This window comes from Colossoma macropomum, unplaced genomic scaffold, assembly GCF_904425465.1.
Source record: "Colossoma macropomum unplaced genomic scaffold, Colossoma_macropomum, whole genome shotgun sequence".
NCBI lineage: Eukaryota > Metazoa > Chordata > Actinopteri > Characiformes > Serrasalmidae > Colossoma > Colossoma macropomum.
The window spans coordinates 24695536-24708780 of record NW_023494802.1 but is presented as its reverse complement, the minus strand read 5'-3'; the positions used below and the strand labels follow the sequence as shown (position 1 = coordinate 24708780).

Genomic DNA, 13245 nt, shown 5'->3' with positions numbered 1-13245 from the left:
CTCTCTGTTCACTGTTCTTTAAAGACAATGGTCTATATAGAACAATGAATACGCAAAGAACCCTTTGCATGATGAAAAGGACTGGCGGCCTTTCTGTGGAGGTTGGACGTTCTCCCCATGTCTGCGTGGGTTTCCTCCCACAGTCCAAAGACATGCAGTCAGGCCAATTGGACATGCTAAATTGCCCCTAGGTGTGAGTGTGTGAGTGATTTTATATGTCTGTGTGTCTGCACTGTGATGGACTGGCAACCTGTCCACACTCCTCAGAAAGGACCCTGTGTTCTCTGTGGAGTCTGGACAGGTCGCCAGTCCATAACATCCAAACTCCACAGAAAGAACCCTGGTCGCCCGGCTGGGAATCAAACCCAGACCCTTCTTGCTACACATCATGCCACCCTACAAAAATATAGTAAAGTACCTATGTGTGGATTATAACCCGAATGACAGCTCCTGGTTAGCAGTTTATATAAAATAAGAAGTCAGTCAATCAACGTTTATTTCAACTTGGCAGTACATTGAGGGAGACCCTAATTTACAGTGTAGCCAAGCAAGTTAAACAGGCACTGAAAAAGTTAAGATGAAGTTTATCAAATAAACAAATGAAAATCATCCAGACAAGAAGAATTTTTATAGAAATAAAAATAGCAGCTCAAGTAAGAAACAGGCATAAAATAGCAATAGACTACATAATGAAAACACATTAAAAGTAAGTAAAAAAACCCAACTAAGACAATAAGAAATAACTAAAAGTCTTAGAAATGCAATTATGTATTAAAAAAGAACACTAAAAGAATTAACATAAAATAAAACATTTGCAATAAAATTAGTGAGTTAAAATCAAATAAAAAGAAAGAAATATTACAGAAATTACAGATGACAGAGGAATAAAGAATAAATTAATGTAGTAGCCATAACAGGTCTTTTCCTGAGTTACATAATGTTCTTCTGCTTGGTTGTTTTGCACTGGTTTTAAGGTCTGTCACAAAAAGAAAAGCGTTTCAAATCTCGTTTTGTGGAATAAATGAATTCTATTTTGAGGCTTTTTTACAGACTTGTTGATGAGGGAATAAACCCGCCCCAGGAGAGGGATAAAAGCCCTTCAGTTCAGTCAGGATGATGCAGAACTGCTGGTTTAGAACTCTTGATATTCCGATGGCAGACTTAATTAGAGACGAGCCCGTGTCCGTTTCTTTCTCTGGCTCAGGGTATTTGGCCACCTATCAGCTGGGGGTGGTCCAGGGCCTTCGGGATAACGCACCGTGGGTTCTTCTCCGAGCACCCAGATTCTACGGAGCCTCTGCGGGGTCACTGGTGGCGGCAGCAGTGGCGTGTGGAGCTGATATAGGTATTGCAGTTAACCTCTACGGGGGGTTTCTGGGATTTAAAGAAGTATTTTACCATTTTTTAACCTAATCTTTATCTGTAGAGTAACCACAGACCATAACTTTAACACGTTTTTCTAAACTTAGAAAAAAAAGCATACATATTATTTCTGCCATTTATTCTGCTCTAATATGATCTCTCAACACTGTTGCTGCATTTATTAATGTATAAGAAATGTGATCTAACAAAGCCAAACATTTGTAGATTTTTTCAGTTTTATATCACAAACTACCCTTTTAAACATTGTGTGAATAAGAAGTCGAAAATATGTAAGCAAATGCTTTTATAAAGAATTTGTCCATGAATTCCTTGTGCAGAGGTTCTTGTAAATGAAGCTATTAAGATTTAAACAGTTAAGATGTAAGCAGTTGTTCAGAGTGCTTTGGTGTGAAACACTTTGTTCTAGAGAAACTTACAGAGTCAGAATTGTTTACAGTGGTGGTGATAGGAACCAGATGTCCACCTCTAAAAGCTCCCTCACAGAAAGTTATTACATGAAATGGTAATGAATTCGCTGCCTGATGTCTGAGACACTGTTTTACATTAGTTTTGAGAAGGTTTTGGTCTTCCATTCATCCATTTATGGTGAAAGGATACATAATATGCAGAGCGTTGAGAGGCAAAATAAAAAGAAAACTCATTATTTCAGATTTTCCACTATTTTTACATCTTTAACATTCTATATAAAATCCAGAAGACACGTGTAGGTTCACTGGTGGTTTTGGATAGTAAATAAGTGTCTATATTTGTGTTGTAGTCATGGTGACCCCTGGTTCCTATCACCACCACTGTAAAGAAATCTGAATCTCTAGAGTGAAACATTTCACACATTAAATTATGTAGAACCTTTGAAACATCAGAAAAAAAATTCCCCTTTGAGATTTTCCTGTATCCATGACCATCAGGCAGAGTGTGTGAAAACTCCACCCACACCTCTACTCCAGGATTACCACAAATTCTTCCCTCTGGAAAAAACAATCCATCTCTGAAAGAAGCAATGCTACAGATTTACATTAAGTATTTATTAATTTAGAAATATAAATTAATTCTATTACATTTTATCTAAAGTATAATTAAAGTGAGGTATTCTGGACAAAAACAGAATTAAAGTGGGGTATTCTGGACTAAAACAGAATTAAAGTGGGGTATTCTGGTCTAAAACAGAATTAAAATGGGCTATTCTGGACTTAACCAGAATTAAAGCAGGCTATTCTGGACTAAAACAGAATTAGAGTGGGTATTCTGGACTAAAACAGAATTAAAGTGGGGTAATCTGGTCTAACACAGAATTAAAGTGGGGTATTCTGGACTAAAACAGAATTAAAGTGGGGTATTCTGGACTGAAACAGAATTAAAGTGGGATATTCTGGACTAAAACGGGATTAAAGTGTTGTATTCTAGACTAAAACAGGACTAAAACAAGTGAGGTTGTTCTCCATGTTGTCTACAGGTCATGTGAGGGAGGAGATTTTGGCGCTGACCTGTGGACATGCTTTTGGATTTCCGCAGTTTAACAAGTTGGAGCGTGCACTTAGGCGCACGCTGCCCAAAAATGCCCATCAGCTGGCCAGCGGGAGGCTGCATGTGTCCATGACCCGCATCCCGGATGGACACAATATCCTGGTGTCGGAATTTCACTCAAGGGAGGACCTGATACGGGTATGAAAGAGATTAACATTGAACACAAGCATAATGTATGCATTTCTAATAAAGTGTCCAGTGAGTGGAAGCACAATGTGGGTGTTTCTAATAAAGTGGCCAGTGAGTGGAAGCACAGGGTAGGTGTTTCTAATAAAGTGGCCAGTGAGTTTTTCTATGTCATTTGTTCTTCTACCAGTAAGTAAGCCTTCTTAATGAGTTGATATTGTGACGTTCCTCTCTCTGTGCTTTGGAAGGCTCTTCTGTGCAGCTGTTTTGTCCCGGTGTTCTGTGGGATGATTCCGCCTTGCTATAAAGGAGTGGTAGGTGAAGCATCCATTCTACATTTTGCCTTGCAATATCAACATTACTTTATTACCATGAAATAAATTTATTAATATTACTACCATGTAAATTAATCCAAACTTTATATATTCATATCTGGTGTCAAACAAATAATTGGAGGTCAGGTTTTCTTTCTGACCATACTACTAGGACAGCAATGGTTTGTGTTCTGAATGATCTCAGGCTGATGCACAAAATCTTAGTGCAGCCTTTGATACTGTTGATCACAAGATTCTAATCCGCCACTTCAAATTCTGGGTCGGCGTCTCATGCACAATTTTAGAATGATTTAAATCATATTTAATAAGTAAACAGTTTGTGGTTTCACCAGGAAATTGTAAAAAAAAAAAAGTTAACATTTCTTGTGGAGTCCTGCAGGGCCTTTGCTTTTCTCTTTGTACATTACTGTGACGTGATGTCATCAGGAAACATTCTATCAATTTTCATAGCTATGCTGATGACACGCAATTATATAATTTCCATTCCTTCTGATAATCAAGACTCTGTTGATAGAACGACCAACTGTGGGTCAGATATTTCTCTACTGATGGCAAAATTGTCTATAATTAAATCAAGAGAATAATGGAATTCTGATTCTTGGTGGTAAAATTTAGAGGAACCTGCTTTGTGAGAAACTACACTCTTTTTCTTTGTTCACCAAACCTGTAATTTTTGAATGAGAACTGTTTTATCCTGCATGTAAATGCAGTCACTAAAGTACTTTTCTGTCATTTGAGAAACATTGTTCCTGTGTCTGTTATTATGCTTTTAATCTGTGGACCGCATTTACTTCTTTTATTAGGCAGTAAAGCTGGGTACATGCATTTAAGAAATATTTAAAAACACATCTCTTTACTTTAGCCAAGTTTTGCCTTTCCTTTTAAATGTATTGTCTTAGATTATTAGTGACTGTGCACTGCATAGCACGATTAACACTACTGTTAACAGATTTATATTACCATGGTGGAGATACTGTAGGAACCAGTCAGCAACACCTTAGCAATAACCTGGAATACCACAGTTTACACCTAACAAAACCCTAGCAACCATCAGAAATACCATAGCAACCAGTTATCAACACCCTAGCAACCACACAGGATAACATATTTAGTAACACACCAGCAGCCACCTGGAATACCATTGCAACCATCTAGCAACTTGCTTGGAACTCCCAGGGATATCATGGCAACCACCTAGCAACACCCTAACAACCATAAGGGATGCCATTGTAACCTCATAATAATGCCCTAGCAGTCGCCTACAGTACCATAGCAACCACATACCAAAATCCCCAAAAATTACATATACACAATTGTAACCACCTAGCTATACCCTGTCAGTCAAATCCAGTACCATAGCACCCGCCGAACAACACTCTAGCAACCACTTGAAACACTATAGCAATGACCTAGTAACACTCTAGCAACCATTTTGGATACCTTAGCAACAACCTAGCAACCATTTATAATACCACAGCAACCACTTAGGAACAACCTCACAACAGTCCAAATAACCATAGCAACCGTCTATTGACACTTGGACCACCTTGATTATTGTCCTACATACAAGCTCTAACCAGTTTTTATCTCCTCAAACAGATTTTAAATGCACACAGACTTTTATTTTAGAAAATAAACTAAGACAAATATTACAAATAAATGACTAGACCTAATGCAGAATGATTTATGGTAAATGTTATTGCTGACACTGTAAGATTAAAATTTTGTACTAAACTAAATTACAAAGTATAAATAAAGAAAAGAAGGAAGGAAAACAAAAGTAATTTGGACTGGAAAATGAGCGATGATAAGTGGAATTTTGTCTATGACTCTGCTTAAACACCGGTGGGCCGCCCAGAAAACGCTGAGCAAAGCGCCAGTGGACCAGCAGCTTTGCCATCAGTGGGCCAACAGTGGTCCACTATCCTCTTGCTATCAGGGTTTCTTTTTACTGTTACTTATCTTTAACACCAGCTTGAAACTGTAACTGTACCAGCTCCTAACTGTATGAAACATACTCTCCAAGTTTATTTTTATTATTATTATTATTATTATTATTATTATTATTATTTTTATTATGATTAGAGTGTCTAGTAGTTAATGTTTCATCTGTAATTGTGTTGTTCGTGTTCCAGCACTACATGGATGGTGGTCTGACTAACATCCAGCCCATTCAGGACTCCTGCCCCACATTGACTGTTTCTCCTTTTGCCGGAGATGTGGACATCTGTCCATCTGACAAATCCACCATCTTCTGCAACCTGGTTGTCAACCAACTGTCTGTCCAGGCCACCCTGCCCAACTTCATCAGAGTGGCCAATGCGCTGTTCCCTCGCGACTGGGAGGTGAGATTGCAGTGAGAGGGAAACATCACAATAAATGACTTTGCCTAAACGTAATGATGGTTCATTTTGGAAAAAAAGGTCTCTCAGGTTTGTTATGTGTTTGTTGTGGTTACAGGCTATAAATAAAGCTTTCTACAATGGATACCAGGATACGCTCTTCTTTCTGCAGCACAGTCGTAAGTTATAATCAACTGTGTCATTAACTGCTGATGTATTACAAACACAATTCCAAAAAAAGTTGGAGCACTGTGTAAAATGCTGATAAAGACAGAAAGCAGTGATCAGTAAATTCTGTATGATGTATTAAATTGAAAATGGTACAAAAACATAATATTTTATATTTTACTTTATGAACATGGTTTTTTGCAAATATGCGCTCATTCCAAAATTCATGGCTGCAACTTGTTCCAAAACCGTTGTTACAGGAGCATGTTTACCTCATCTTTCCATTTAACAGCACTTAATAATAATCATTTGGGGGCTGAAGAGACAAACTGATCCAGTTTTGAAATTTTTTGCCATTCTACTGTTATATACGTCTCCAGCATTGCCCACACACGGGGCTTCATTGTTGCGTTTTGAGATTAATAAGACTAACTGGCAGTGTGAGACAGTTCTGGACTGCAGGCAGGTCAGTCTAGCACCCGGACTCTCTGATTACGCAGCCATGCTGTTGTAACACCTGCACAATGTTTATTGATGTGTTATGTTGAAATAATCATTGATGTTCCTGAAAAAGACGACATCTAAAAGGCAGCATGTGATGCTCCAAAATGTGTTTGATGTTAACAGTGCTTTTACAGATGTGCAGTTTACCCACTTATACCCCCTCTTACAATGATAACTGGTAACAATTTGTATGTCCCAGAACACAGCACCTATTATTTCCATAAACAATCTGAACGGTTGACTCATCAGATCTCAATATCAGTCCATTTCAGATGAGCTTGAGCTCAGAGAAGTCGGAGGCATTTCTGGACATTGTTGATAAATGACTTCCACTGTGCAGAGTGCAGTCTTAACCTGTATTTGTGGATGCAGCGATGGACAGTGTTTACTGACAACTGTTTATCATAGTATTCCTGAGCTCATGTGGGGATCTCCATCACAGAAACATGTTGGTTTTTAATGCAGTGTTGTCGGATGGGTCAGAGATCATAAGCATTTAGTTGAGGTTTTTGGCCTTTTCCTTTACGCACAGAAATTTCTCCAGATTTTCTGAATCTGATGATGATATCATGCACTGTAGAGGATGAATTACCTAAAATCTTTGCAGTCAACCATTGAGCATTATTTTAAGTTGTTGGATTTTTTTCTGATGCCTTTTTTTTGGAAGTGGCCTCAACCCATTCTTACTCATAAACCTTGCCTGGATGCTCTTTTTACACCCAAGCATGATTGCATCACCTGTTTAAGATGTTTTTTTGTATGTTTCTAGTCTTAAATTGCTCATGTCTCAACTTACTTTGACTATGTTAGAGGCACCAGCATCAGAATGTAGAGTGCATATTTTATAAAAACAGTGAAGCTGATGAGATAAAACTCTACATATCCTGTTTTTGTGTTGTTTTTGGTCAAATACAAGTCAAAGTAGATTTATAAATCATTGCTTTCTGTGTTTATTTGCGTTTTACCTGCTCTCCCAACTTTTTTGGAATTGGGTTCGTTATACATAAATTATCTGTATTATCTGTTTCCAGTGGTGAACCGTGACTGTTAGAACAGGACCTTCAGATCGGGCTGTTAATGTCAGAAAAGTCAGTGACATATCTAGAACATCCAGAAGATTTAGAGTGGCGTTTATCTCAGAAAATTGAAAATCAAAGCCTGACTGGTTGATTTCTAATCATGTTAGTAATTAATCTAAAGTGTAACCTTCTGTCCAGCTCATGTCCTGAAATTGTTCTTCAGATTGATGGAGAAGGTGTTGTATATGGTTCTATATAGCACCAAAACAGTTTTTGCTATTGTTACAACAGAAGAACCCTTTTTGGTCCTACACAGAACCATATACAACACATTCTCCATCAATCTGAAGAACGATTTCACTATGAAAAGAACCATGTAAGAATGCAAATGGTACTTTGAGTGTTCATGGTTCTATATAGGACTATAGTCTTTACTAAAGAACCCTTGAAGAATCATCTCTTTAACAAAGTGCAGTTCTTTACAGAAAAAAAAACTTCAAGTGGATCTGATGGATGGTGAATGTTTGCAGGCTCCTTACAACCTTACCGTGGTTTGGTGGCTGAGCTGGAGAGTGTCGTGGTGGAACAAAAGGAGTGGACACTTCCTCAGCTAGAGTTCACTGAGGAGGAAGAACTCGAAGAGGAAGCTAAAGAATTTGCTCAGGAGAGCCCCCTACAGGGGCTTGTGGAGAACAGTAGCTTGGCTAGGGTTGACTATTCCTCCGATCTGGACTGTCTGGACATGGCCAACAATATAAACCCACCAGGGCAGGCACTGGAAGGTAATGTATGTACTTCACCGTCCACTGCTTGCAGAAGTCGCCAAACTCTTAAACATTAAACAAAATTTTTTTTTGTAAACATTTACAATTATTTACATGCACTTAATAATCCAATCAACGCATTTTCATGCTCTTGGGTAATCAGATAAAGGGGAAACTCCGGGTCTACATGAGTCAGACAGAAATCATATTTCTGCTTTACAACCAGCCAATAAACTCACAGAAGAAGATGTGACGTAAACGTAATGTAAAACTCATGCCATGACTTTTTTTAAGCATCGAGTCACATTAACAGAAATTAAATATCATCTAGAAGATGAAGAATATTTAAATCCTTCATTTCGTCAATCATGTAGTTGGTTTCAGTGTTGCTCCAAAAGTGTTTTGCTGCGTCTTGTGGCAACACTGCTGCTTATTTCCATTAACAGCGTCTGTTTTTGCACATGCACAGACTGAGGAACCCAAAAGAAATCAAAGTAAGAGTTTACATTCACTGAGAAATCTGAATACTGAGCTAAAATCCATCTCTCTTTATCAGATTTCTTATTTGGATTTCTAGATCTTATTCCGAACTAAAAAATCAGAGTGTGCTGTTTACACAACCTTTCGAATGGTCAAAACAGATAACTGCAGAAATCTGATAATGATCGGATTACGAGTGAATGTAAACACACTCATTGAGGAGACATTCAATACAATAAACAATAAACATTTATTGTACAACCCCGTTTTCAAAAAAGGATGCTATGTAGAATGTAAATAAAAAGAGAATGCAATGATATGCAAATCATGTAAACCATATTTTTAAAGGAAAATAGTACAAAGACAACATATCAGATGTTGAAACTGAAAAGTGGTACTGGTTTTTGGAAAATATATGCCCATTTTGAATTTGACGCCAATAGCACGTTCCAAAAAAGTTGAGACGGGGACATGTTTACCACTGTGTTTCATCACCTCTTCTTTTAACAACACTCTGCATCTCAACTCAAACAGTGTGGAGTTCAAAAATCTCTAATAGACTTGATTATGTGGTTTCTGACAGAGCATGATAAATGTGGCTTCCATAAGATGGGTTCAAGGATTCTTTAGTAAAGGGTATGGTTCTAAGTGTTTGGGAACTGAGGAGACCAACTACTGTAGTTGTGAAAGTGAAATGTTTCCCATTCTTGTTTTAATATAGGATTTCAGCGCTCAACAGTTCGGGGTCTCCTTTGTCGTATTTTTCATTTCATAATGCGGCAAATGTTTCAGTGGGTGACAGATCTGGACTGCAGGCAGGCCAGTTTAGCACCCGGACTCTTTTAATACACACTCAGTACCTATAACACTCATTTTTGTCATGTTAAAGGTTCCTTTGCTAATATTTAAAATGAAGATACTGGAATATAAATTTATTTCAAAAGGTAGACAGGATTTTGACTATTTTCATACATTTTCAAATGGAATTAATAAACACATTTACATACATTTATTTTTGTATGGTTCATTTCTATTTGTAATATTTCCCCTTGCATTTTAAAATAAATGTATTTCACAGTATATTTGGTTAATATGGCAATATATTCTGAAATACATTTTAGTGTTTGGAATGTGTTTCAGCATCGACTGCAATGTGTTTGTATATATGCGTATATATATTTTTTTCCGTAAGGGAAGAAACTTCGTAATTTTTTAAGTGTTTAAGCGTTTGTGAAACCGGCCTGATCTGACTCGAGCGACAAGGCCTACGGTGTGAATGTCCCTCTGATCCCATCTTTCTCTTTCAGTGCTCATCTGTAACATCGTGGCTCATCTTGGAATGATCAGTATTGTCAGTGATTACCTGCCGCTGCGGACAATGCCATACCTGCTGCTACCGCTAACGCTAACCATCTGGGCTACCACCACTTTCATCAACAGGTATTCAACCAATCTGTTGCACTGTCAACAAAAACTCCTACAGGAAACAGTTTAGAAGAAAATTATAACAATTTTGCCCCTTAATTCACATCTAGTCCATCAGACACAACAACACAACAAACAACTTGTTTTTAGTTCTAAAGTTTGAAGCTACAAGGCTAATGTACACACTTAAATAATAAAAAAAAAAAAATCTTTCTTTAGTAAAGGGAATGGTTTTGTTCAGAACCATGAGTTTTATATAGAACCATTTCATGCTTAAATGGTCCTTATATAGTGAAATAGTTCTTTAGATGGAGAATGTGTTGAATATAGTTCTCTATAGCACCAAAAAGGGTTCTTTTATTGTTACAAGCTTGACATTGCAACAATAGCAGAACCCTATGGTGCTATATAGAACCATATACAACACATTCTCCATCAATATAAAGAACCATTTCACCATGCAAAGAACCATTTAAGTATATGCAAATAGTTCTTTGAATGTTCATGGTTCTATATAGAAGCATTGTCTTTGCTAAAGAGCTCTTGATGAACCATCTTTTATTAAGAGTGTATATAGAACCATTTGCATGCTTAAATGGTTCTTTGCATGGTGAAATGGTTCTTCAGATTGATGGAGAAAGTGTTGTATATGGTCATATAGCACCAAAAAGCGTTCTGCTATTGGTACAAGCTAGACATGGAACACTTTTTGGTGCTATATGGAACCATTTTCAAAAAGGTTCTATATAGATCCAGATAAAACACATTCTCCATCAATATGAAGAACCATTCCACCATGCAGAGAACCATTTAAGCATGAAATGGTTCTATATACAACTCATGGTTCTAAATAGAACCATACCCTTTACCCTTGAAGAACCATCTTTTTCAGGAGTGTAGATAGCAAGTAACGGAAGCCACATTTATCATGCTCCACCAGAAACCACATAATCAAGCCTGATGCTATTTGGTGGGGTAATGTGGGGTCAGTTGCCTTTGGTGTTGGGGGAAAATTATGTAAATTAGATACTGTCTAGTCTAAATGTCTACAACAATCTCAACAATTTTGAATATTAGATATTTCAGCTAGATTTAAGACAGTTTCACTTCAAAGATGCCATTTTTGCAGTGTGTAATAAAAACTGCTGTAAATTTTAAGTTAGCATGAAGCTTTGTGCATTAAATGAACTAAACGAGTTGCGGTGTGCCTCAGGGTTGAGCCGTGGGTCCTCTACACTTATCAAGTGGCCTACTGGCTTTGGCAGGACCTGAAGCACATGATGCGGTTCATCCTCAACATCATATTGTCCAGTGTGCGCAAAGGTGTTCAACACAAGTAAGGACACATTTCCTCTACAGTTTTACATAATTTCTCTTTTTCTTTCTTTCTTATATAGCAGTGTTGAGCTTTTCTTGTTTTTTTCCCCTCTGTGTAAGGATGCCGGCGCTGTTCATCATCCAGACTAAATATCTGAGTCGTGCAAAAGACCAGCTCAGTGCGTCTTCACCCCTCCGTCAAAAAAGCTCCATCTTGCAATCCCACCATACGCTCCTCTTCGCATTGGAGATGAGGAAACGGCAAAGAGAGAGCAAACAGAACGTACCGTAGATGCTACACGCTCAACAACTGGACATATGAAGATATATTACCAACATGAATCACCCTCAGCATTGCAGTGACACTGACGTGGTGGTGTGTTAGTGTGTGTTGTGCTGGTGTGAGTGGATCAGACACAGCTGTGCTGCTGGAGTTTTTAAACACCTCAGTCTCACTGCTGGACTGAGAACCAAAAACAGCGTCCTGTGACCACTGATAAAGGACAAGAGGATGACCAACACAAACTGTGCAGCAGCAGATGAACTATTGTCTCTGACTTTACATCTACAAGGTGGAGCAACAAGGTAGGAGTGTCTAATAGAGTGGACAGTGAGTGGACACAGTGTTTGAACACTCCAGCAGCACTGCTGTGTCTGATCCACTCGCACCAGTGCAACACACACTAACACACCATCACCACGTCAGTGTCACTGCAGTGCTGAGAATGACCCACCACCCAAATAACACCTGCTCTGTGGGGGTCCTGATAATTGAAGAACAGGGTAACAAAGTAAGCAGAGAAACAGATGGACTACAGTCTGTAACAGTAGAACTACAAAGTGCTCCTATATGGTCAGTGGAGCTGAGTGTATCATATATATTGTTTGAGGATCTGAAGCTGGACGAGGGCTTTGTGGGTGAGATTAGTGACCCCCATGACTAACACAATCTCTTTAACTGTCTTTATCAGAGGGTCTTGTTCTGTCATGCTTTAATTAAAAGTAACCAGCAGACAAAGACATTAAAACATTAAACTCATTCCTTTCAATCTTCTTTATTAACTTATAGAAAAGATTCTTCACATTTTAATCAGCTTTCTGTTTATGTAAGCTATGAAATGCTGGTATATGAGCATATGTAAGTATGTAAGTGTATTTTTTCCCTTTCTGTAAAATATACATAGTTATACTGAGGTCATCTGACAATAAAAACAATACAAACATAAAAAGTTTCATTATTAAGTTCACACACAGCACTGTGAGACCACCCTTCATTCATTCAGACCTTAGCATCACGGAATGTGTTGGGGTTACTTTAGAAAATCAACTTTTGAGGCCTAATTCCATTTCATCCCTCGCCCCTACCACTTAGCCCTACCCCTCCGTTTTGAGCATTCCCGTCTAGTGGGTAGGTGTCCTGATTCTTGTTGAGATAGAGGGGTAGGGCGAAGTGTTAGGGCTACATGACCCTCCAAACGGAGTTTTTTCAGAGACACACTCCAAACAGAGTGTTATGAAGAAAAAAGAAAAACAGCAAGATGGCTGTGCAAGCAACCAAAGAAACCCACAAATGTGAGAATTTTCTCTGTTTAACCATTGTATTATCTTAGTTGAATGTTGTTTCAGTGTATTATGGTCCATTTCATCATAACAAGTGTCTCAGTAGCTAGCTAGCTAAATTTCCCTTTCCACCTTAAATAGAGCAGCAGTTACATTCTGGTGTCTCAGGCATCAGAACTGCTGTACCCTTTAAGGTGGAACAGGTGAATTTGAACGAGAAGATAGCAAATAGCTGACTTAAGCTTCATATCACTGAAGATTAGGGATGGGCGTTAATAAATAATTGCACCCCTCCCCTTTG

General features: G+C 38.2%; 1 protein-coding gene across 1 annotated transcript; it reads left to right on the top strand.

The window, feature by feature from the left end:
• Positions 1-1113: 1113 nt before the first annotated feature.
• On the top strand, positions 1114-12600 carry LOC118822727 (1-acylglycerol-3-phosphate O-acyltransferase Pnpla3). The gene is made up of 9 exons (XM_036591972.1): positions 1114-1345; positions 2834-3042; positions 3279-3344; positions 5501-5710; positions 5826-5886; positions 7929-8180; positions 9950-10082; positions 11281-11403; positions 11505-12600. Exons 1-9 carry the CDS (start codon positions 1114-1116, stop codon positions 11674-11676), a joined length of 1458 nt encoding a protein of 485 aa, XP_036447865.1. The 3' UTR covers positions 11677-12600.
• Positions 12601-13245: the final 645 nt, after the last annotated feature.

Excerpts from the sequence above, each read along its gene's own strand:
- LOC118822727 (XM_036591972.1), top strand. The coding sequence starts at position 1,114 with ATGATGCAGAACTGCTGGTTTAGAACTCTTGATATTCCGATGGCAGAC. Across the intron at positions 3,345-5,500 it reads CGCCTTGCTATAAAGGAGTG|CACTACATGGATGGTGGTCT; the intron begins GTAGGTGAAGCA and ends TTCGTGTTCCAG. Across the intron at positions 8,181-9,949 it reads ACCAGGGCAGGCACTGGAAG|TGCTCATCTGTAACATCGTG; the intron begins GTAATGTATGTA and ends TTTCTCTTTCAG.